General features: G+C 39.5%; 1 protein-coding gene across 4 annotated transcripts in view; it reads right to left on the bottom strand.

Moving 5' to 3' along the window:
• Nucleotides 1–26,512, bottom strand: part of KCNQ5 (potassium voltage-gated channel subfamily Q member 5) — a 489,468-nt gene that overhangs the window by 59,963 nt on the left and 402,993 nt on the right. For 2 of the 4 annotated variants that reach the window (XM_044387115.3, XM_057303906.1), the window contains 4 exons: nt 22,590–22,685; nt 11,959–12,053; nt 7,943–7,969; nt 3,113–3,169 (listed from right to left, as the gene is read on the bottom strand). In XM_044387115.3, the coding sequence (XP_044243050.1) occupies nt 3,113–3,169; nt 7,943–7,969; nt 11,959–12,053; nt 22,590–22,685 (275 nt within the window). The remainder of the gene's footprint in view (nt 1–3,112; nt 3,170–7,942; nt 7,970–11,958; nt 12,054–22,589; nt 22,686–26,512) is intronic. The other 2 variants (XM_044387116.3, XM_026507086.4) reach the window with 2 other exon arrangements.

The following is a 26,512-nucleotide window of genomic DNA, read 5'->3' as shown; positions in this document are numbered from 1 at the left end:
GGAGACAAAAACCACACAACGTAGAACAGCCCCAACATATAATGAATGTGATGACTGATTAACAGAACGAGATGTTATGTTCACTAACACAATTTCCTGCTATTAAACAGGTTATTGATTTGCTGTGGCAGCTACTGGTAAATTATATTTGTTCAGACATTCAGTTCTCAGATGCCAGCGAGGACTGAAATGCTGTGGGTTGATAAAGGAAACATTAACAACAACAACAAAACCCAAAGTGCATCTCCATGCTTTCCTCATCAAAAGATGTGGTGTGATGTGGTGGGAAGGGCAAGTTGGAATCAAAGAGACTTGGGGTTTGGAGTCCTCATCTCTAACATAAAGATGAAAATAGCAACACGGCTAAGGGATTTTTGTGGGACCCAAGTGAACTGTAAGAGGTGCTGAGTCCCCATTTGGTTTGTGTTCTGGTTTCATGTATAAAGCCCTGTGTTATTCATCAGAAAATGACACCGGTATCTAGTGAGAGGCCCAGGACTCTTCGGGGTCTGAAGAAACAAAGGGTGAAGGGGCTGAGGGCAGTAACTTGGGGCAGCTACTCTGAGAGGCTGAGACCCGCAGTCATGCTGCAGTCTTTGTGGGGCATGAAGGAGGCAGTGTTCTCATGGACACGGATTATCTGAGACGAAGTGGAGCCCTTGTTTTTTCCACTTACCGCAATGTCCACTGTCCCCAGCTGCAGCATGCCAACAGCAAATGTGTTTAGTGGTTATGTGTTTTGTAGCTAACAAGAAACAGTAACATTTATTTTTCCATGCCTAGTTGCTTAACAAATGATATTCTAAAAAAACACCACATTTTATGTGTTTACATGAAAACAAATCAAATAATGAACTATGGTGATCAGAAAGTCCTGGTAACAATAAACAAGTCGACCATGCAACTGACAGCTCCCCTCTGAAATGCAGACGTAGCTATGTCCAGCATGACTAGCTGAAGGCACATGCAGAGAACAGGCTGGGCAGTTTTGTGATGGGGTCAGGTGGGTTCAAGAGTTCTTTAAAACAATCCCGTCAGTCCAAGGCTTTCTCTGCACTTGACAAATGCATGATTAAATGGTAGATCACATCAAACAACAGCAATGATAACATATAAAACTGCATCTTTTTATGCCGAGGCTAGGCTCTCCATGTCATCCCAAACTTTTCAATCATTTAAACAGATCTTCAAAGGGATAGGGCCCAAAATGTCACCTCTTCTCAAGCTTCGTTTTTTTTTTTTTTTTTTTTTAATTGTAAAAATTTCACATCTCTCTTCAGTTTCAGCACATTTGTTCCATCATTTCAATTTATGGTGATCGGGTTTGGGAACATACGCTCAGCTCTGCACCTTTATTTAGATTAACGAGTGGCTGAAGTTTACATAGCTATCACTACAAGTGTTCTCCCTGTACTTTATCTGGTTGATTACCTCTTCCGGAACCCAGAGATGCTAATTACTACAGAAGGTTGAGTTTCGTTAATATCATTGTCTCAAGCTTTAAAGACGTATCTCTTTCTTATACCAACTAAATGAAGAGGAAACTGATGAAAACTTCATAAAACCATTTAATTTGAAATTTAGTTTTTCCTTTTTAAAAATTTCAATTACTGAAAAAGTAAAAAAATCTGAAATAACTATCAGCGTCAAACCCTCCATGGCTAATTTACAATAATGAAATATTTAAAAACAATTGCTCCTATGAAAATATTTTTAAAAGTAGCCTCTATGAAACATTTTGATAACATCTCTGATTATTCATGGAAGTGGAGATAATATTTTTCTCTGAATCTTAGTACTATTTAAAGCACTTAAAGTTGATATAAATGAGTTCTAGGTACCATGTCCCTTTTTGTCCTTTTTAACTGCATGGATATTTGCCAATGTCTAATATTAAAAGAATTATCAAAAGTCATTTTAAAGCAAATCCAACAAATTACATATGAAATTAGAAAAAAAAAAGATGAACATTTTAACTCTCTCTTTTGACATAAATGTATGAAGGTCAAGAATAAAATCTTAACCCAGAACTTTTTAACCAGGCAAAATTTTGTTCTCCAAGCAAAGACCTGGTCTTACAAAAAAGCTCGTTCCTATTAGTTTTTCTACTTCTTTTCCCCTTTGGAAATCAACAGAGCATCTTGATTACATGACTATTAAACTGATTAGATGGCTGTTATTGAAAATGCACATTGATTAAAAATAGAGACTCTTCACTGGTCCATTCAAGTTTTCATTATTTTCCTACTTTTTTTGTCACATCTATAAACACATTTTTTTTTTTTTTTTTTTTTTAAGTAGGCTCCATGCCCGACATGGGGCTTGAACCCATGACCCTGAGATGGAGAGTCACAGGCCCTGCCAGCCAGGTGCCTCTATAAACATGGTTTTTGAGGCAGATTTATGTACGTGTTTTTAGGAAGATTGTCAAAGATTATTCCTAGGAGACCAACAAGAAGCCCCCTTTCTGGAGAAAGTAACCCAAAGGACATGGTGGTCACTGACTGTGGCATCTTTGAGTAAGCGGTCACCTCCCCAGCTGAGGACTCTACTAGGGGGCGCCTGCACAACTATGGGGAATTGTGCAAGGGAATTCTTCCCCCTGGAGAAACCAGACGTACAAGTTACACAAATGGCTCAGCATGCAGGCTACAACTGGATGTTCCCTGCCAGGGAACTGTGTGGCATTACCGTAACCCCACGGTAATCCTCTTGGACTTTGAATGCTGTAGTCCTTGTTATACTTAATCAGGGTTTTAGCCCTTCAGAGGATAAGCATTCTACAAATTCTCGCCTCAGGCACAATATGGCGACTGAGCCGTAACAATCCAGTGCGTGCAGCAGCTCAGCAGCTGTCCCACCACAAGGAGGCGCCAAGGGGCCGACTGCCAGGGCTGTGCGGGACCCTGCCTATTTGGCCCTGGGGTAGAGTATCAAAGCAGGCAACAGGCAACAAGGAAAATTACAAGCGGGTTGAAAACCTCATTCAAGAAGTCCTTAGGAAGAGTGAGTCTCTGAGCAGGGCTCAGGTAGGATGGCGGTGTAACCTGGTCATGCACCTGAGGTTAGTTGGCATTCTCAAATTCATGTCAATAGCCGGGATGCTGGGTACCTCTGCTTCCGTGAGGTGTACATTCGGAAGAGCTTCTGCTTATTACTACAGAACTTACTAGGAGTGAGGGAAATAGAGCAGCACATTACTAAGCATTTCACCACCTCGAAGTGCTTAGGGATTTTTCTTTTTAGAACAACAAAGCCATTTGGCTTTATTGTTTTTCAGATACAAGTATACAGACTATTTAAGCAGTAAGTACTAATACGGAGTTTAATTGTGCTGCTTGGAATATAATCAGTGCACTTAATGGTGAGGTTGAAATAACTGGATGTGAAACAGGCATTAAAATGATGGTAGCCTGTGTGTTAGCATCGGATTCATAGGAAAATAAGAACACAAATATTTTAAAATATAGCAACCCTTGTAATAAATAGCAATGCAACACAGTATAAACGAGGAATAAAATATTGCAGTATTTTAGAAAATAAATATTGATAGGAATCAATGAAGTTGGTAACATTAATTGCTCTGAAATGTTAAAAAAGGTTCTTGATTTGTATAAAATACCTGCAGTTAAAGTTAATATCGATAACTAATTGTCCGAATACATTCTCAAAAAAGTCAGAAGAAAAGAGTCTAGGTCACTAGCTTGTTAAAAAAAGAGTTTCTTATTTTAAGTCTTTTGATGTGTTTTCAAAGACTAAATCCTTTCCCTCTATCAATAAATACGAACAGAAGGAGAGCCCATTTTCAAAAGATTGTTTTTGAAACAATCTAACATTTTGCCCATAAGGACACAAGTTGATTATGCTGAAAAAAAAAAAAGTCTCGTCTTACTTAGTTTAACAACACATGCAGATCATTTACTGCACACAGAAGAAAGAAAATGTAAATAATGGAAAACAAACACCCAAGAAATACAAGAACGCACAGTCTTTTCCGTCAGCATCCTCGAGTTCTCTCCTGAGAACCACACATCTCAGAACCTAATAGAGCCAACCACGCAGGAGCCATTTGGACAAAGCACTCAGTGGATCACCGCAGAAGATGGTAACGTAATAAAAGAATATAATTTATGCTTTAACTTTTAAGACATGCGTCTTTGTAAGAGTCTCACAAGACCCTGTTAAAGCAGCTTTAGATAGTCTAATAAGTCTGACAGGGTTCCATTTAACGCCTAGAGACTGTGGTCAAGGCAGCTTAACTATGAAGCACACACACAGGCAACAACTGTTGATTAAGGAGACAGGGTAGGCAGAGGTAGCGAGGTTTAGAGACAGTCTCTGAACTTCCGTTGGCATGATCTATTCTCGTAGCGCTCAACCTGAATAGGCAGGAAGAAGTAAGAGCCTTTTTGTGGCAGTGTGTACAAGATGGCTAACTGACCTCCTTGTCAAGGAGGAAGGGAGGAGGACAGAAAAATCTCAAGGTGAGAATCCTGGTTTAACTTGGTTAGATGGGTTTATAGGTAAATTCTATTTTCTGAAAGTGACCATTTGTACCACAACTGAGAAAAACTATCCAGTTTAAAAAGATGAGTTGGACAAATTACTTAATGGGATGATTAATTACAATGCAGTCAATAAACATATTCACCACATATGAGATTAGAACTGCTTTAACGGGAAGACAGAGGAAAACAAATGAATCATTAAACGATACTAGAGAAGCTGCATTTACGATGTAAGCAGAGGAGGAACAGAGCAGGCTCAGTTGAGTCTAACAGTAATTTGTACCTGACCCTGTACCGAAGACATTACTTTAATGTCTCAGAGAGACACTATTTCAACTGTTGTTAAATTTAGCTCCTCTTGAGACCGATGGTTTGTATTTTTAAAGAAAAATTCTGGACCCGTTGCAAACAATGCAAAAGCGTGACGGAACTGGATGTCTTTCCCTAGGCCAAATTTGTTTAAACATACCCTAACCTCAGTGTAGAAAGACAAAAATCTCTCTACCCAGAAAATTCCAAAGCAGGGACCCTCGTTAGCTATGGGGGTATATGGATGTGTGGGATGCCTCACTACATTCTGCAGCAAGAAAAGTCTCTCTGTGTCTGGCCCGGTCATTCCGAGGGAGCAAATGCCAGGCACCGGGAGACAGTTCCTGGCTACTGTGCTAAACCCATCTATGCTTGAATTACTCCCAGTTCTGAACACGCTGAAAAGCCATGAGGAAAGATTTAGGAGACGCCAGGCTCTGAGATCTCTGGAAGATAACAGAGTTGGCTGAAGTTTCTCTCTCCTGCTTATCGGAATCACCATCAGTAACCCAATGGCCCCAAACACAGTAAAGGGCTTTGCACTTGGGTGGTGTTAATCAGTCCATTTGAAATCGGGTCAGGGATTAATCAACAAAAGTCTGGACCCAAATCTGCTCTCTTCCAAGAAACAATCCACATTATAAATGCATTTTCCTTTGTGCATATTTTGCTTGAGTAAGGGAAAATCTGTTTTCCTTAAGATGGTACTGTTGCTATTGTAGTCTTGTTGCATTCATTATGCAGCACTATGAATTCCATTGCCTATGGAACACAACATGGTGAAAGCTAAGGTAATATTAAAATGGGATCTTCAGCTTGTTTCCTTCAGATTATTGAAATGTTTTTACTTTTTCATTGTCTCTCTTTTTGTATATTTCCTCTTGCCCATTTTTGTTGGTGTTTTCTCTTTCTCCGTGAACTACCTGAGGTCAGGGACATTTCATTACTCTATCCAAGAATTGTTTAGGGAGCACATTCTCTGTCACAGCTCTGTACAGGGTGTTGTGATACATAATTGGGGGACAGAAGACCTGAGTGTACCAAGTAAGGCATGCATGCTAAATGGTAATACAGGACATGTTTCACGGTGGTTTTGCCAAATGTCCAATGACCATAGAGAAGCAAGAAATCTCTGTGTAACATACTTCGGTGTTTCTGTATATGTTCAAGACTACAGGTGAGTCATTTTTGACACCCTTAGTCATAAGCATGTAGAATAAATTTTGATGTCTTAGGTGTATGTGAACATCATGAAATTTAAAAAACTTTGGTCGGTAGTCTTTTTGAATCTTGAGAGCTGATTCGGAGTTTCATTTTTGGAGTGAGGAACAGAAGCTCCAGAATTACACTTTAATTTTGTCTTTGCTTCCTGCCTTGGTAACATCTGGAAAAAGTGCAATATTGTGTCAGCCCAGGGGGACCCCTCACTCAGGACTGCCATACAAGGTCACACTTTTGCCAGCACCTCCTCATGATTCAGATTTCCCCTTTAGGTGTCAATAGCTCTGTTTTGGAGGATGAAACCAAGACAGGTTACCTTACTCTCAGGTAGCTACGGAGTTGGTGCCAAAGACAGTCTCTGCCTTTAGGATTTGGAGACAAATTACCCTTTGACATAATTTGTAAATGGATAGCTCCTGAAACAGGAAAGCTTTTCAAATATCACCAAATAGATTAAATGGCTTATAATGGCTATGATTTATTTTGTGTAACTCTTTTCAAGTAAAATTGCCACAACAGGAGGACGGAGGGATTTGCAGGGAGTCTAGACAAAAGAGGACGAAACGGTCAGAATTGTAGAGACTGCCTCTTCTAGAGTCTATTCAAAGAATGTTCTGAGTCTAATGACCAGAACCTCTCTTTGGGCAGAAATATCTCTAAAGTAGACAAGACCAAATCTTCAGGCTACTAAAACTTTCTGGAAATATCACTGAGGAATATCTAGTGACCTTGGCTCTAACTCTTTGTCTACCAAGTAAGAGAAGGGTCTTTAATGCCATCCCTGTGTAGGCTTACATACCTCGGTGGAGTGTTGTGTGTCCTGCCACATCTCTCTCTCATCACGGATGCATTTATGTTCTGGCTTGTGAATCTTTTAAGTGTTAATATAATGCAGAAATGGATGACCCAGAACCTCATCACCCCAAGTGAACTTTCGAAACTAGTTTCAGTACTGTATAAATATAATTAATGTCATTAGTACGACAGTACGAAACTAAAGCAACAATCCCTGGACTCCCATTGGTCCCCACCCAATGGCCAACTCTGCGCAGGTGGAATGCCTCTGTTTCCTTGTTACTGACACAAGTAGCGATGATAGGAAAAATTTTTTTCTTCTTCCCTTCCAGGCACCTGGGATTCTCCTGCTGGTTCTGCCTCTACTACTCCTCACACCATCAGTGCTAATATTGGCTCTGTCCTTCGGGGCTTTGCTCCCAAAACCAGACTCTTTCTGGCACTCACTAACACAGAATAAAATGTTCTCTTTCACCTCCCATTCTTCCTAGGTCTAACTCTCTGCTCTTTAATCTGATCAAGCATTCCCTTGAAAGGCATGAAAGAATAGCCATAAATTATTTGGTGGAGTTTCTGGGAGGATTACCTTCTTCCTAAAGGATGGGGTGGTGGTGGGGAGGAGGCCCTTCTGAATGTTACTCAAGTAAACCAGTGCTTAATGAGCTGGGCATGTTACAGAGAGATTGTTCTTACCTCCTGTACACAGTGTTCCTTTTGCCCAAAAAACCCATTTTCTTACTCTAAAAGCACCCTGGTGAAGGGGAATATATCTTACACTGCTTCCCAGAATTGGAATACTTCGGTAAGGCTTCTGTCTGAGAAAATGGTAGCACGGAATAACCAAAGGCCATAATTATTATTTTCCCCCCAAGAATGTTCCATGACCTGCCTATTATAAAAAGCAGTGAGTTAGGGAGACACTGATGCTTCCAAGGGAGGGAAAAAAAAAAAAAATCAATGAAACAGTAACCTTGCAGGCAATTTTGTGAAAGGTCACTTTTAATCATCTTGGTATTTGTTGATCAATTTTACTCACACGAGATACATTTAAAACATCGGTTAGGCATCAGATTTATAAACAAACATGGAGCAGAAGAGAAATCACAAACCTGCTTGATGTTTCCCCTTGTTCTTTCCTTCAGGTGCGTGCAGGCAGAAGAGAAATGATGATAAACCAGTGAATACATTTATAGCACTTGATAATGGAGGATGGGGAATAAAGCACCTTAAGTAATTCTTTTCAAGCAAGATCCACAGGAGCAGTATTCCTTATAATAAATGTACCCAACTTTTAAACATATATTCTTTGTGGCACAGACCTGAGCTGGCACAATTACTTAGCAAGACCAACAGTGTCCACAGGGAACCCAAAACTGTAGACTCCACGTTAACTAAAGTTATCCGTGGTTAAGAAAGTGGTTCTGATCTAACGGGCATGAACAAGGACTCTTCGAATGGTGCTGGGTTCCACTGTGGCTGTAGTCCCTGTGCTTTTTGGGTACAGGTTTTTGGGTTCCTAAATCTGGACTCATTAATGGGTGACTGTGGCCTTGTACTTCAATCACTAGTTGAGGAAGATTTTGTTTTCATATCGTATACAGTATGAATTCTCTCGGAGTAAATTAGGTGCATGGGAAATTGATCCCAACTGCCTGGGACTAGGGTTGGATGGTATTTTTAACAATCCATTTTAGCGAATTCAGGTCTGTGCAACAGGGTGTAGGGTCCCTGTACAAATGAGCTGTGTGCCCTCGGGCAAGCGCCTCACTTTCTTGGAGGTCTTGATTTTCTTACGAATAAATTGAAGGCCCTGGATTAGAGAACGTCTATCGTCTGACTTCTGACACTATCACACGGCATCCTTGGAGCTTGATAATTCCCCACTGCTTCATAACATATCAGACTCACTCCCTAAAAGAGCACATTTACCTGCGTTACACACTTTGCACAGCCTTCATTTTCTCTGAGAAGAAAATCAGGAAAAATACGTTCCCTCTGTAAATCCTTCTGTTATTAAAACAAAACTTTGAAATAGCAACTGCCAAGACCTTGAAAGCCTATGTGAGACCAGCCAGACCAGAAAGGAGAGTCGGAAGCTGCAGGTATATCCCTGGCAGGACTGAGTGGGTATGGCATGCCCCCTCACCCTGCCCCTGTCTCCACTGCACACTTGTCACACCTCTCTTCCACCCTACTCCCTGGAATAAGGTTGAGGAGTCAAAGCATTTCATTTTATCTCTAAAACTGCTGGGAACAAGAGCATGAGTTTGTGTTTTTCAATGACAGTGATGTCATTGATGATGATGCTATTGATAATATGATCTCTTCCTTGACCACCTATTTAAAATTACAGTCTCTAATGTCCCCCAAATTCCTTCTCTACTTTACTATTCTCCTTAGCACTACTGCCATCTAATCTATTACTTATTTTATTTATTTATTTATTCATTCATTCATTTATTTATTTATTTATATTCTCTTCCCAGTGTCCCTTGAATATACATTCCCTGAAGCCTGAGATTCTACCCTTTTTTTTTTCCCCTTTCACTGCTACATTTCTTGTGCCTGGAACAGTGCCTTGCAAAATAATGGCTGCTCCATGAATAGTTATTTAATGAATGCACAAATGAATGAATGAATCATCTCTTTAGAAGTTCTTAAACTCTGAACGTTATAGAAAATACACTATGTAAATAAAAAGAAGTTTCGGTCTATTTCTTATTACATCACTCTGCATTCAGTAAGCCAGTTAATTATAAATGTAAAAATATCCCTCTAAGTCATTGTAAATTATTCTCTTCACGGATCTACAAACTTGATTAAAGGAGGTTTGCTTTCTAAAGCAAAGGTTCTGAACTTGGCTTCAGGGGGCCTGTGAATACATTAAAATTGTAGGAAAAATTTTGATTTTTTTTTTTTTTTGCATTGAGTATTTTTTTGTGGGGAAGAGCCCATAATTATTATCATGTTCTCAATGGTTTAACAAAAACAACAGCAATAATAAAGACTAAGAACCACACAATCTGCAACAATAACATGTCGCTGGAGGGAGAGACGTTAGGGGATTCAGGTTCCCATGAACTTTGCCAGGGATGGCTGTGTCATTCAGGACAAGTACCTGTTATGCGGTAAATGGGGCCCAGACTCAGAGGTTAATGGGGGGTGCAGGGAAAGGACACAATGAGGCGGATAGCTGACAGCCAGAGTGGAACAGGATGAATATAGGTGTTTGCATAAATTCTCCTCTCCCTTCCCTTCCTTCCTCCCATTTAAAATGGAAAATTTCAGAGGAAAAGAGAGAAATTATGTGAATAAAATCACAGTTTATGGACCAGGAGAATTTCAATAATTTTTTCCAGGCTTCAGAATGACTTTAATCTAAAAACTTCGGGAACTGGAAAGCCAAATTATCATGTGATAATAGACCACTCTCTTCTGTCACTTGAGAACCTTCTTTTGTGTCTTCTACCAGTCTTCCTCTTACATATATACCTAGAAACCTTCGTGAGTACCAGAAACACAATTTCTATACAATTCCCATTTCCAATTCATACCCCCAAGGAATAGATGTTTTGTTTTTATTACCACAACTTTGAAAGAGTCTCATATTCAATAAAGGAAAGTCAACTCAATTTTAAGATCTACACCGAGAGAGACTTCTCATGCATGCATTCTTTCGACAGCGTCCATGCCTCTATCCTTGCTAAGGGTCCGTCCCTTTTGAAGACCTGGGGTTCTATGAATATCTGTATCACAGGTGCTGAGGAAGTTTAGACCCCAACTTTTAGGAGACATGTCCTATCAGAGCTTAGTAGTTATCTTGCTCACCTCTCGTCCTTCCCTTTGTGGATGGGGCCCAGGGAAGATCAGGAAAGCAACGTAACAGATCCTGATGGTTAGGGGCAGATGTATGGCTTCCTAACAGCACGTACTCTGAATCAGCACAAACCTCCTTTGAGACTGAAATTCCAGGCAACAAGTCATGAAAATTTCCCCAGTTGATTTCCCTTCCACATCAAGTAAGAAAGAGGTTTCTCTGATTGAATCACAGTGGCTGGATGCCTTGAATCCCATGAAACCACTAGGATTAAGGTTTTGTTGGACTACGAAGGGAAACAGTAGGTGCTCTAAAGTACTAAGTAAATAAGCACTTTGGTAACTTCTGAACAACCCGAGGAGCTGGGTGACGCACAGAAAGCCTTTCCCTTGGCTTCCATGCTTTGGTCGTTTCAATGAGGGTTTCTTCAGTTAGATGGTAATTTTGATTTAGTATGTTCTGCTAGTTGAACTGGAGTCCGGGATTCCAGAACTAAGGATTTTTTTTTTTTTTAAATTAAAGATCATTGCGGTAACCATCAGGGCTATTCATAATTTTTCTGGTTCTCTTCTCTTTCCAGGCACATGGGAGGACTGCACTCTCCCATTCTCTCTGAGTTGAGGCCTGGCGAAGTGATTTGTTTGGGCCAATGAAATGTGAATGGAAACCATATTACTTTCAAATTTTGCATGCTAATTTCAAATTTTAATCTGATTAGTCCCATTGCTTCATTGTACACTGTAATCCCATTAGGACTCCAGCTCTTCTTTTGCTACTGATATTAGCTTGATCAGCAAGTGAAAGCTCCAGGACCATCGCCTAAGAGGATCCAGATGAGAAATGACTTTGAGGGACTTTGTGCAAAGATACATTGCTCTCAAAGTGCTCCCCACTTGGGGTCAGGTGAGGGATGCAGTTTAAACAATCATTGTTTTTCAAGAACCGTGGTGGTTACTTTTAGAATTTTGGTGGGCTTTGTGAAATGATTTATTAGAAAATAAGCATGAAATAGTAGAAATAAAATCTCTATAAAAGTTTGAATTCCTTTAATCTTTAGGCTCAGTCTGTGAATGGTGAGGAACGATACTGAGTCCATTTAGTTTTGTGCCTGACTTGCTACTGAACAGGTCTGAATCTCTCAAAGGGCAACAGAGAATAAGACAAGCCAAAAATCAACACGTGCATGCGTGTGTGTGTGTGTGTGTGTGTGTGTGTGCGCATGTGTGCGTGTGTGTGTGTGTTTGTGTGGTTTGTTTTGCGAACGTGAAGAGGCTTGAAGACAGCACCAGCTGTCACACTGATACCTACTTGGTAGGGCTGCAGGTGTGCAAGGCCTTCAAGTGTGGCTTCCAGGTTGCAATGGAAACAGATTTCTCATCAGCTGCATAACTACGCCAAACGCACTGCATGTGGCATATGTGGGGACATAAAAAAGAAAAACAAAAGAGAGGAGAAAATAGAATAAAATGAAAAGGGAGATTATTAAGTTAATATATATTAAGAATCTTTTCCTTGTCATACTCGGCCCCGATCAATGCCCAGGGGGTGAAGAAGACTACTTTGGCATTTCCAACTGGCTATTAAACCTATTCTGCCACATAAGTGGAATTGGTTTTCAAAACAACTCACACCAGACAACAAAAGTACCAAAAAGTATAACATAAAGCAATCTGTGAGTTGGCTAGGAAAAAAGAGGACAGTATCCGAGGTAAACACTCTGAGCAAGAACATGCATTCCGGGAACCCACTGCACATCTTTAGTCACTATTTGATCAGACAGTGACTACTGACAACCCACAATGTAACTAGTAAACTAATAGTAAACCAGCCAGTAAACTAATGGTCGCCAGGGTCATTAATGTACATGAGCTTGCGTAATTCCCTGACACTGAACTGTGTAATACTTCAAATGCTAAAAATGGAAACAGTGATAACAAAAAGCAGGGCTAAAACAAGACAAGGAAAATGTACTGTCTAGGAATCTAATTGGAAAGTTAAAAATTTAATGTCATGGTCTAAGAATATGTTATAGCTTTTTGATGTAAAACATCTGAGCTCTCTCTACTTGATATAATTATACCTGACATATGTAATACAATGTATCTTCATGTCATCCTCACACTCAGAGTGTGGATTCAGACTCTCATTTTGTAGGAGAGAAAAATAAGGACTCAGATAAATTAAGAGGTTTACACAAGGTTCGTAGAGTTGAGACATTATCTCAGATTGCCTGGTTCTTGGTCTTAGAATCCCTCTGTTGTCCTTTGCCTCCTACTTGATGGCTGTTGCTGGCAAAGTTTCCTTCCAACCTGTCCATTTGAGAGATTGCCAGAACTTACTATCTATATAGATGTTAGTGAATTTTTTTCCTTTGTAATAAGTCTGCAAACATTTCTAATGACCAAGTGTTTACTCCAATATCCTGAGAGAAATTTTTTTTATTATAATTCATAAATCAAAGCATTCTACTTTATGTGGCAGATTTGTTTAAATGGGTCATATCCCTACTGAATAACCATCACTCATGATTTTGAAACGTAAAATGAAAAAAACAGTGATCTAATAATATACCTTTTCTTGAGAATATCATTAAATAAATATGCCCTGAACAAAAGAGTTAAAAGTTGACCCAACAACTTTGGGAAACTGTTGGCAGTATCTTTTAAAGCTGAATGTATACATACCCAATATACATATATGAATATACCTATATACATACAGGCCCAATATGTATATTGAATGTATACTGAATGTATACATATAGGAACACTTTCCTACATACATACATACATACTCAATAGATGTGTTTATTTATGTTCATCAAAAGATATGTACTATAATGTTCAAAGCTGCACTGCTCTTAAACTGAAGCTGGAAATGCTCAAACGCCTACTCACAGAAGAATAAATAGGTAAGTTGTGGTACATTAACACAGTGGAATAGTCCGCAGTAATAGCACACTAGAACTCTGCTCAACGATGGATGAACTTTATATGAATCATGTTGAGTGAAAGAGACAAGACCCAAAAGAGGACACGCTATGTGATACCATTTCATCTATGCTGTTCGAAGGCAGCGCAGTGCTTACCCTCGGGGGACAGTGATTGAGAAAGGATACGTAGGAGATACCGGTCATGTTCTGTGTCTTTATCTGGGTGCTGGTTACACAGCAGTGCTCAGTTCTCTTTAGATACGTGCTGTATTCTGTATGCTCATCGTACTTCAGTAAAATGTTCAAGAAGTGATATAAAAAACTGGAAAAATATATAGTAAGACCTGAGGGTATTTTAAGAAATATATTATTAAGGGAGGTTTAAATAATTGAACAGGGTTCCTTGCCTGGAGCTTTGCTTACATGGCTCACTGTTGATTTATCCTACAAATCTGTGAAAACGTATGCTAAGCATCTTGGCATCTTAAAGAGAGTAAAACAATTATATCATCTTGAAATGTTAGTTTTTGCAAATAATGTTTAAACACAATTTACAGAGTGACCTAGAGGAATCAATGAAAACACGCGGATTTATTATTGCAGGTCTTATGTAGTGAGGCCCAGGGAACCTCCAATGCTCTGATGGCATAGACGGCTGCTTTAATTAAGCAGTTTTCATAGAAGGCATCATATAGATGTGAACTCAGATGTGTAGAACTATAAGCACCCAGCAAGTCCGTGCGTTATTAGATACCAGTGAAAAAAAATCCCAAACAATACAACAAAAAATGGGACCAAGACATTACCTGCCAATATTACAAAGAACTAGGGATGAAAGAGGCCTCTTTCAGAAAATTGAAGATTTTCTTAAAAATGAGACCTGATTTCTTGCTCTTTTTCTATCAAATTGATCTCAGTAGCTAAGCTCTTATTCCCTTCATTACTCTTCTTCTAAAAATGTCTTGTAAATGGGAGATACAGAAGGGGCAAGAGGCATCTGTATCGGAGCTGATATTAGGTAACAGTAAAGATGGAAGCGGAAAGTGTGACTTCATTAGTCTTACAATCTTAATAACTTTGTCCCCGTTCTTAGCTTGTTCTCTCAACAGATTGCTTCAAGTACCTGAACCTCAAGGCCACGACCATATGACCAAGTAGCTGGTATTCCTACATTTAAAGCCAAAATCACATCGTGGTTGGCAAGAGAAAAATAATGTCCCGGAGGGATTTAATTGACATGGCATAGATATTCCAAAGGTAAGGGCAACAAGAAGCAAAATGAAAGCCAAATTTACCATTTATCAGCTGACCCTGGTGTTTTTAGGCAGCCAAACAAATTCAAACTTTGGTCTATAACTGTAAGTACAATACCAGTATAATTAAGTTTTTAAAGGGAGTATTTAGTTTGTATTGTCTGGGGTATTACAGCTATGGCACATTTGACCCTTTCTGGAAATTTTAGTTTCAGGTCACCTTCCAAAGGTATAATTAACATGGAACTGATTATTTTCAAGGCACAGGATTTAAGAAGTCAGAGAACAAAAAGGTTTAGGGTGAATACCAGCAAGCCCTTTCCCCACCTTGCTTCTCATTAACTTTTGTTCCTTAGAGGTAAAGCCCCTTCAGCTCTTACAGCTGTGTTGCTTCTATTTTTTAAGAATTCTTACTTTTAAGGCTTGTTCTCATATTTATATTTCTTGATATTTCAATTTTAGGCATTACCAATTAGCTTCCCACCAGGAAAAATAAATGGCAGCTCACTCACACATCGCTTTCTTTCCTCTTACCCAAACAGCAATTTTTAGTTAAGTTGCTATCTAGCATTTGCACTATTATGACCTTGTAACTGCTGTTCCTAGTTCAGCAATGTGGTGTACCAGGAGTACTTTTCCTTTCCTATATATAGAGTTTTGTTTTGTCTTAGTAATTATTGCCCTTCCTCAATTTCTCAGTTTGCTTTTATGTGCCTCTTGTGAATATCTGGAATCTGTCATGGAATCAATCATGGAATCTGTCAGTTCATTTTTTTTTTTTTTTCCTTGGAGATCTTTTTTCTGGAGCTCTCCAGGCTCCTGCTTCCTCTGCTCTTGGGGCCTGCTAGAGCTTCTCCTGGGACTTCCCTTCCTATCATCCCAAAGATTCCCTCTGCTCTTTCTTGAGTGGGATCTCTTCTTTCCTGGATCCCGTGTCTCTTTCTTGGTTTATCTTCTTGTTTTAGAAGAATAATTCTATCCAAGTAGCTGCTGCTGCTTCTTCTTCTTCTTCTTCTTCTTTTTCTTTTTTAAGTTCAGCTTTATTTAGGTGTAACTGACATAAAATTCTAAGACATCACTTGTACATCATGGTGATTTGATATATGTATTTATTACCCCCATGTTGTCGTCGTATTCTTCTTCTTCTTCTTCTTCTTCTTCTTCTTCTTCTTCTTCTTCTTCTTCTCCTTCTCCTTCTCCTTCTCCTTCTCCTTCTCCTTCTCCTTCTCCTTCTTCTTTGGGTGAAAACAGTTAAGTTCTACTCTGTTAGCAGGTTTCAATGATATAATACAGTGTTATCAACTATAGTCACCATGTTGTACATTAGATCCTCAGACCTTATTCATCTTATAACTGAAAGTTTTTACCCTTTTACTCTATTTCCCCTACCCTCCAGCCCCTGGCAACCACTTTTTTCTCTGTTTCTAGGAGTTTGACTTTTAAAAAATTTAGATTCCATATATAAGTGAGACCATGCAGTATCTGTCTTTTTCTGTCTGGCTATTTCACTTAGCATAATGCCTTCAAAGTCCATCCATGTTGTCACCAACTGAAGGATTTCCATGCTTCTCATGGTTGAAATAATATTCCATTGTATACATATACCACTATGGAAAACAGGATAGTGGTTCCTCAAAAAATAAGAAGTAGAACTACCGTTATGATCCAGCAACCCCATTTCTGGGTTTATAGCCAAAGGAAATGAAACAGGATATCAAAGAGCTATCTGCACTCCCGTGTTCACTGCCACACTATCCATCACACCCAAAATGTGTAAATAATCTAAGTGTCCTATTAACGGGATGAATGGACAAAGAAGATATGAGATATATATATATGCCAAGTAACTTCTTAAATAAAGGTAAATGGTAGGTAAAGTTTTGATATCTTCCATGTCTAAAAATGTCTTTATGCTACTCTCACACTCAGTGAATAGTTTGGCTGAGTGTAGAATTTTAGGTTGGAAATAATTTTCCTCCAAAAATTTTGAAAGTATTTTTTAAAAAAGATTTTATTTATTTATTTGTCAGAGAGAGAGAGAGAGAGCACAAGCAGGGGGAAGCAGAAGGCAGACGGAGAAGCAGTCTCCTTGCTAAGCAAGGAGCCCGATGCAGGACTTGATCCCAGGATGTGAGCTGAAGGCAGACGCTTAACAGACTGAGCCACCCAGGCGTCCCAAGTTTTGAAAGCATTGTTACGTTGTCTTTAAATTTACGGTTACTAATGAGAAAGCTAATGCCATCTTTTTTTTTTTTTTTTTTTTTAAAAGATTTTATTTATTTATTTGACAGAGAGAGAGACAGCCAGCGAGAGAGGGAACACAAGCAGAGGGAGTGGGAGAGGAAGAAGCAGGCCCTCAGCAGGGAACCCGATGTGGGGCTCGATCCCAGGACCCTGGGATCACGCCCTGAGCCGAAGGCAGACGCTCAACGACTGAGCCACCCAGGCGCCCCAGCTAATGCCATCTTAATTCTTGACCCTTTGGATACATCCTTCCCAGAAGGCATGTGCGGTCTCTCATTTGCAAGTGTTCTTTTGATTGCCATGCCGGGCACTTGGTGGCCCTTTTACTGGGACCACTCAGTTCTGGAGAATCGTGCTATAAAATTTCTTCACTAAAATCCTCCCTTAATTTCCCTGTACTCTTTTTGAGGCATTATTTGGATATTTGATCTCCTGGTAGCGTCATCCAACTTTCCTTTTTTTTTTCTTTCTTTCCCGGTTGGGGTGTGTGTGTGTCTTATTTTCTATCTCTGTCTTTTTCTTCTAATTTCTGGGAGGCTTTTACAGCTTTAGCTCTGTTCCATTTTCTTTTTTTCCCCCGCCATCATGTTTTGCACATCTAGGAAACTTTTTCTCAGGCTGTTCTTATTTATGAATAAAGCACTAAAAAAGATTATATAAGCTCTGAATAAGGCTTGAGCATATTGACTGGTGGCCTTACTTCAGGATAACTGGGTGAAGACTCTGGTGGAAGCTGAAGTCTCAAGATATAATTTTTTTTTTTTCTTTTGGGCCACACAGCAGTATCTTCTAATCTCTTCCCTTCAGGAGAATAAACCTGTTGGTCGGCGTCCACTTCACGAACTTTCACTTAATTCCCCTGTTTCTGTTTCCAGCAAGCATCTTGGCTCCACCCCGAGCTGGTCCAATCTTTCTCAAAATAAACCCTCTAACATGGCATTTTTTGAAGTATCTTTAAATGCTAGCCCCAAGACTTCAGAGATACATAAATGAGGATGCAACTGCTGCTATTTGAAAGGAGAAATGCATTAGGATTCAGACACCAGGGACTGAGTCCTAGCTCTTCCTAGGCTTGGTCTGGAGATCAAGTGACATCACGTATTAGAAACACCCTGCAAACTGAAAAATACTTTGCAAGTCTTGGGCATTATTAATAAAAGTTCTGACATTTGGGCAGGTATTCAAGCTGCTTTCTTTTCCCAGACCACTCCACTTCAAACGAAAAGTTAATTTAAATAAATCATGCAAAGATATTGACCCAGCTAAATTTGCTGAAAGCTGCTGGGGTTTTCAACTTTTCTTTAAAACCCAGAAAGGCTGGTTAATTTAATTGTCTTACCAACCAAATGACAAAGCAATTTGGGCATCCTAGCCTTTTTATTTTTTATTTATGTTAATTTTTAATTGAAGTATAATTGACATATAACATTAGTTTCAGGTGTACAGCATAATGATTTGATATTTGTATGTATGTGAAATGATCAGCACAATAACTAGTCTCCTTCTGTGCCCTTTGAGAAAGATAGTGGCTCTGGCTTACAACAAATGACATTACTCTTGGTCTTGATGCTTTGTGTGTTCAGCAAATCAAGGCAGGTTTATTGGGTGAGAAAACAAATGGATCAGCAAGTGAGGGTTGCTTTTCAATCTACTGCACCCTTACAAATAAATTTCTGCCATATATAATCAAAGCTTAAAGGTCTGAACTCTGGCTAAGGATTACGGCAAGGAAGAACAATGAAAACATTTAATAATTATGTTGTTATTCCTATGTCTAGTAAAAAATCAATTGCATTTGGATGGGGGAGAACAGTTGCCTTCTAAATTTGTAGACTCTGCTTTGATTAATGAAACTATGATTAGATTTTAAAGGTATTCTTGAACATTTTAAGCCTTTCATTTTATACTGTTTTTTTTTTTTCAGCATAACACATGAGCTGGAGTTTTAAGTAAAAGAAATATTAATGATTTCACAAATATTACCTACATCTGCAGGAGTTTAATTATAATTTTTTATTGAAGCATAGTTGACACACACTGTTACATCGGTTTCATGTGTACAACATAGTGATTTAACAACTCTATACATTATGCTGTGCTCACCACAAGTGTAGCTACCATCTGTCACCATACGATGTTATTATAATACCATTGACTATTTCCCACACTACCTTTCATCCCCCTGACTTACTCATTCCATAACTGGAAGACTGTACCTCCCACTCCCCTTCACCCATTTTACCCAATCTCTTACCCTCCTCCTCTCCGGCAACCATCAGTTTGTTCTCTGTATTTATGGGTCTGTTTCTGTTTTTTGTTTGTTTGTTCATTTGTTTTATTTTTTAGATTCTACATATAAGTGAAATCATATGGTATTGTCTTTGTCTGCCTTATTTCAGTTAGCATAATACCCTCTAGGTCTATCCTTGTTGTCACAAATGGCAAGATCTCACTCTTTTTTATGGGTGAGTAATAGTCCATTGTATAAGTACACCACATCTTCTTTATCCATTCATCTATTGATGGATACTTGGGTTGCTTTCATATCTTGGCTATTGTAAATAATGCTGTAATAAGCATAAGGGTGCATGTATCTTTTCAAATTAGTGTTTTCGTTTTCTTTGGGTAAATACCCAGTAGCGGAATTACTGGATCATATGCTATTTCTACTTTTAACTTTTTGAGGATCCTTCATACTGTCTTCCACAGCGGCTGCACCAGTTTACAACCTCATCAACAGGACACAAGGCTTCCTTTTTCTCCACATTCTCGCCAACACTTGTTATTTCTTGTCTTTCTGGTTTTAGCCATTCTGACAGGTGTGACGGGATTTCTCATTGTGGGTTTGGTTTGCATTCCAATGATGATAAGTGAAGCTGAGCATCTTTTCATGTGTCTGTTGGTCATCTGTATGTCTTCTAGTCAGGTCCTCTGCTGATTTTTTAATACGACTGTTAGTTTTTTCTGGTGTTGAGTTGTATAAGTTCGGTATATATTTTGGATATTACCTCCTTATTGGATATATCATTTGTAAATATCTTCTCCCATTCAAGTAGGCTGCTTTTCCATTTTGTTGATGGTTTCCTTGGCTATGCAATTCCATAAAATGAAATTCTAGATCTCTAAGCAAAACTGTTCAGTCAGCCTCTCACCTTTTACGGGTTACCTGAGAGGAAGGCTTTGTCTGGCTTTAGCTGTGGACATAAAAATACCTCTGGTCCAATGATTTTCTACAAGAGTAGCAATCTGTTTTCAAGTTCAATTGGAAATTGTTTTTGCACAATTTAGTAGTTGATAAGTTAGATCAGGGAAGCTCCTCCAATATTCTGTACATCTGTCTTGTACAATATGGTAGCCAGTATCCATCATATTGCTACTGACCTCTTGAGATATGGCTAATGTCACTGAGTAATTGAATTTATAAATTTAAGTAGCCACATGTGGCTATTGGCAACTGTACTGGGCAGCAGAGTTCTTTTTCACCACGAGGACACATGCACGAGAAATGCCTCAAAGGGCTCACTTTCTAACAAAACAGCTGATACTCCAAAATGTTTTTTGATATATAGTCCCCTTTTAATATCCAGAAGTATCAAAGATCTGTACCTAGAAGTGGTTATATTTTGTGTTGATTGAGAAAATATAAGTAGAAAAGCTAATAAATAACTTAGTAAGGATTTTAAATGCATTTGAACTTTATTTATGATAACAACATCTCCATTCTCATGAGAGCAAGGAGTCCTGATATGGGTAAGATATATGATGGTTCCATATATAGACAGGGCTTGGTGCCCGGATGGATGTAAGGAACCCATAGAATAACTTCTGCACTCACAGGTTGGAAAATGCTGTTCTAGAATTAAAAGATGAGAAGTAAAGATAATTAAAAGATAAAAATAGTAAGAAGAAAAATTCTTTGAAAGTGTTAGCAACATTTCATAAGCGGTTAAGAAGCACCAAAGGAGGAAAGGCCACCAGCTCTGGGCCTCAGGAGTTCTGGGTGCACACTAAAGCGTGTGACACCTCTTTCCATTATGGGGATTTAGATCTTCAACTTCTACTACTTAGGAATCTTTTCTTTAAGACAACAACATTTCTGGGGCGCCTGGATGGCACAGCGGTTAAGCGCCTGCCTTTGGCTCACAGCATGATCCCGGCGTTATGGGATCGAGCCCCACATCAGGCTCTTCCGCTAGGAGCCTGCTTCTTCCTCTCCCACTCCCCCTGCTTGTGTTCCCTCTCTTGCTGGCTGTCTCTATCTCTGTCGAATAAATAAATAAAATCTTTAAAAAAAAAAAAGACAACAACATTTCTCTCTAATGCTCTTTTAAAACCCAAACATTACAAGACAGAGATGGCTGGCATTAGAAGTCCTGCCCGATGGTCTGTCAATACTTGCAGGGTAGTTTGATGTGAAAACTAATACTTATTCAGTTACTAGATGTCCTTCATGATATAACTGGGCCAGCTCCCCTCCTTTCCCCTGCTCCGTTTCTGTTGGAGGTCCTGCATATTACAGCCACAGACAAAGGCTAACGGTAGGGTTGTGCAGTGGTTACCCCTCACCAACGCGCCCACTTACACCTACAATCTAAGTTAAAACAGTGCGCTTGTCACTACATCATCCTAACAAATCTCCTAACATCTCGGATCGCCACTCCAAATCCCTATAGTTTAGAAGTTCTGTGTCTCCCACTGCTTGGCAGGAAGGAAAGAAATTTCAGATTGTATAATCATTGTCTCCATAATTAAATACCAGCTTCACGGCATGGATTTAGAGAAGAATATATTTTGTGATTCTTAAGCAACCCGTTTTAGGATGGCTCTATTCTCAAAAGATATGGATGGCAATAGGAGAAGCATTCCTTTCTAATGCTGAAGCAAACCCAGAGTTACTGAAAAGAAAATGAAACATTAAACAGCCTTATATTATGAGGCGGTTTCAAATAATATGCTTATTATTTCATATTCTCCAACGTTGACATATTCCATAATCCCACCAGCCCTTAAAATGGGACGAACTATTTCAAGTTATTGCTCTAGGTGGCATTAAAAGCAATCCCATGGGCAGTAAACCTTGACATCCTAAACAAACGCGCTGTGCTTCAGAACAGTGGCATACATCTGCCCGGAGAAAGTAATCGCAATGCAGGGAACAATGCCGTGTTCTGCTCCATCACTTAATGATCAATTATGTTTCATCAAGTCATCCGTAAGATACATGAGGTCATTCCAGGACCGACACGACTGCTAACCTCCGCATGTCCTCGCTGGCACGATTCATAAATCCGAGCAACGCACGGGCCATTTGCTGAAAATATATATTCTTCTCTTTGGGGGGAGGGGGGAACGTCTACCCAAATCCAAGACTGTACATTAAGTTCCAATTTCATTTTTACGAACAAAACAAATCAGTAGCTCTACCAAGCAGTGAAGCACAGACTGGAAAATGACCCAGCAAGCACTCACAGAGACAGGTGCTGCCATCAACCTATTACACTGACATTTACCTGAATGAGGTTGGCAGCTGGGTTCCTTCTTTTCTCGAAGTGTTTCTGGCGGTGCTGTTCTTGTACTTTTAATGCAAAACCTGAGCCAAGAATGCCCTGGAACAGAATACAAAAATAGTACTTAAAATTTTTTTTCAAAAGGTCTATTAAGTAAGACAAATATTAAAAAAAAAAACCTCTAAAATGAGCCTGAGAAAAGATAAACACTGTGCAACCTGTTCGTAAACATATTACTTATTAAAACAAATACTATTTACTGCTGTTATAACACCATTGGCAATGGCATGTTCTGAGGCAAGACTGTCAAGAAATGCAACAACTTTGTTCTTTAGTAAATCAAGGAGGCAGTGCCATTTATGATTTCTAATAGTGTGGTAAGAGGCACCCCAATTACAAATAACAATCGCAATTTTGAAAAATGTTTTTTGTGTGGCCTTCTCTGTGACACTTCTTTATGCTTAAGTTAGAGTAAATGGTCGTATCCATTTGGAATTAGGGTGCATGGTGGAATTTAAAGGATAGGAATTCTGGTTTTGGACAGAGGTGGGTTTAAAATCCGGGACAGTTAATGTCTCGCTATTGTGGACACGGGAGTTTTTCTAGCACTTTGATGATACTATGAAATGTTATATTTTCCATTCTTGAAATGGGGGGGTTATATTTAAAATCTGTCCCAGCTTAATTCTCCATGATGCTATAATTCTACACCTACCAAAGTAAAGTGAAAGGGGTGGGGGGAGGCAGCTCTCCAGCCACTCAGACAACAAGTTTTCCATTTTGCCTGTTTACATAATAAAGACAAGAGCATGGGTTATTGCAAAGCACGTTCCTGCTTCCCTGAGTTTTAATCTCACACTTTCAGCATTCCTTTTTGGTTTTAGCTCACCTATTTAGATTTTGGGGTTAGTAAGAAGAGTTGTCTCTCTTGTTTATGTTAGCACTTTGGGCTAGTTTTCTTCCTTTTGCTTATCATTTTGATCTGCCAAAACCCTGGCTCTTTGAAATGCCTCCTTCTTTTCAGTTTGCTTTGGTCTTACATCCATGGAATCAAGATGCTTTGTTTCAGCCTTGGGTTGGCTTTTGGAGCTTGCTAAATTCGGTCTCTGGGCTTTGTCCATAAGTCTCCACTTTATTGGCATGGGACGTGGAGCTCCCCTGCTTTCAAGTCATTGATTTTACTTGCTAGCTATAAATTATTACCTTTTTATTAAACTTCAAGGAGTCTAACCCTTAGGCTAGAGATGGATGTCTTATAAGCATTGAGTCAGTATTTGTTGTAGGTAGGGAATGGTTGTTTTTCTTTTCTTTATATTTTTAAAGTAGCTCAAAGATGGTCTAGGCTACTGGGGCAGGTGCGGTTCTCATCGATAGGAGATGTGAAGTCTCAGCTGAATGACAACTTGGGAAAGACATTTTTGGGCTATAGGTCACCTTTATTTTATTTTATTTTATTATTATTTTTTTATTTGACAGAAAGACAGCTAGAGAGACACAGCAGGGAAGTGGGAGAGGGAGAGAGAAGCAGGCTCCCCACTGAGCAGGGAGCCTGACATGGGGCTGAGCCAAAGGCAGATGCTTAACAATTGAGCCACCCAGGCGTCCCTCTAGGTCACCTTTAACCTTCTTCCTTATCTTAGATGTCACAATTCTGAGCATATCTGTGACAATGACCAGATAATCGGTAATGCAATTATGTATAAAATACAGTTATACGATAATACTGTTTGCTATTAATGGGCAGTAGTCGACTCCATTATTAATTAGGATGAATGACTGTACCATGATATTAGCAATTACGTCATGGGTTCTGTTTCCCATCTGTCTTTTTCTGTGATTGTCTCATGCTGTCTAAGATCTTCACTAGGTTGGGGGTGCATCAACCAAACGTTGTGCAAACATAAAAACCTGGTCTGTATGATCTTGTTTGTCGATTTAAGCAACATTTCCCTCCATCTAGAGGTTATAAAAACGACCTTCGAGCTCTAGTCATTTATAACTCCTAAATTTTTTCCTGCTATTTGAAATCATTTAGGAAAGATTTATTTTCCTTTTAATGGTATTTCTCATGAAGTATAAACACGGAAGAGAATAGAAAGCATCAGAGTCTCTATGACATATTTGTTGTATGTATCGTGTGTGTGTACATTACATGTAAGCCACTCATGAGCAGCATTCAGATTCTGTAGACAAGAATTTAACAGCAAGAGCTACCATTCCGGGGCACTTATGTGAAATGAGGTTTAGAGTCAGATCCCTTTGGAAAATAAAGACAGATCCTACATAGCACGAACTCAGCATTTGCCCAACAAACTAAAATGTGCTAAAAATCACACTGGCATTGCTTAGAAACATATATTAGTAGTTGGCAAATGTTTACTACGTATCTCTTGCGCCAGACTGTACATTACAAAAGTTATTAAACCAGCTCTGCTCATTGTCTCATTATGGCTCCATTCCAATTTTCTTCCACCTCTTTGAGTACACAGCTCAGTGAACCTAGCTAGAAGTCTGCTAAAATAAAGTCCATTATGTTTTATATATTTAACTTATGAGAGCTCTATATGATATATACGTACATAATCCTTGTGCGGTCCCTTCAAATATCAACATCGGTATGATGAAAATTCTTAGAAACTGAGTTCTGTTTTAATTCATTATCTAAGATCATGGGACTTAAATTTTTAGGTTTTACGTTTTAGTGCTATGTTGAGAAGTGCTACATAAACAGTAAGTACAGAGAAAATATGGTTCGGTAAATATTTTAAATATTCATCCCTTTTTACTTTCTGGATTGAAGGAGCCCACTGTGCATCTCACACAGGCACACAGGCTCGACTGAACGATGCTCTTCGCAAGAAGGAAGGGAGCATCGAAAGAGGAGAGAGGCCTGTGCCCGAGAGACGCTGAAGAGCAGAGTGCCTCCGCCTTGCTGGGCCTTGCTGGGCCTTGCTGGGCCTTGCTGGGCCTTGCTGCGGGCCTCAAGTGACCTCCCCGTGGAGTTTGGGAAGGGGGGCCTGGGGGCCTCTGTGATGTTCGGGAGAGTCCTTCTGCTTTGAAGAAAGATGGGGGCAAGGCTCTTCTCTGTCTTGGTCCTTGGGTTTCCTGGGTGGGAGGAACCCCCAGCAGGGATGGCTTACGACTCACCTCTAACTCTCCTAGCAAGATGTGCTCTCCTAAATCTTAATCACACAACGCTGTTGCAGGCAGGTACATAAGACATAATGGCATTTCCAGCCACCCTGTTTTTTCTTTTTTAAGGGTATATATGGACTACTGAGTCTTTCACTCCATAAATAAGAACTCGGCACCTAATGTGAGGTTGCAATAAAACATTGCAGTAAAGCCAACTTCTCTTGGCACTGTCAGGGAATGTTCTGTTCTGTGCAAGCAAGTTTTTCACATTTCCAACACATATTAATTTAATTTGCATATATGAAAATTGTAATCACTTTATTGGGAAACGTTTCCAAGCATGACTACTTTGTCTCTGACCTTTACCCTAACAGAATGACACAGTTTAAGCTTCCTGCGGTAGTCCAGAGTCTCGTTATGGGGACTGGTATTTGGCCGGGCTGGATGCAGCCAGCTTCCCGAGGGGGGTCGACCCTAACACTAACTGGCCCCAGGTCCTTCCACATTTCGAACACTTGCGTCTGCTTGCCCCTTACAGACTTTCCCCCTCCTTTCTTGTTAGTCTTCCACCATCTCTTCCTGTTACAATGTTTGTTCCATCAGCCTACCTCTCTATCTTTGTTGTTTATAATCTTCAGAGAATTGTGAAACTATGTAGCTCAGCTTACCAGAATTTTCTCTAAATTAAGAACAGGTTATGAATTAGGTCTCAAGAGGTTCTCCCATGAGGGCAGCACACGCACTGCTGTTGATTTTAACAGCCCAGAGGTTGCCTCCATCCCTGTTCGTAG

This window comes from Ursus arctos, unplaced genomic scaffold, assembly GCF_023065955.2.
Source record: "Ursus arctos isolate Adak ecotype North America unplaced genomic scaffold, UrsArc2.0 scaffold_29, whole genome shotgun sequence".
Classification (NCBI taxonomy): Eukaryota; Metazoa; Chordata; class Mammalia; order Carnivora; family Ursidae; genus Ursus; species Ursus arctos.
Note: the sequence above shows the minus strand (reverse complement) of the source record. Positions and strands in the feature narration are given on the sequence as shown.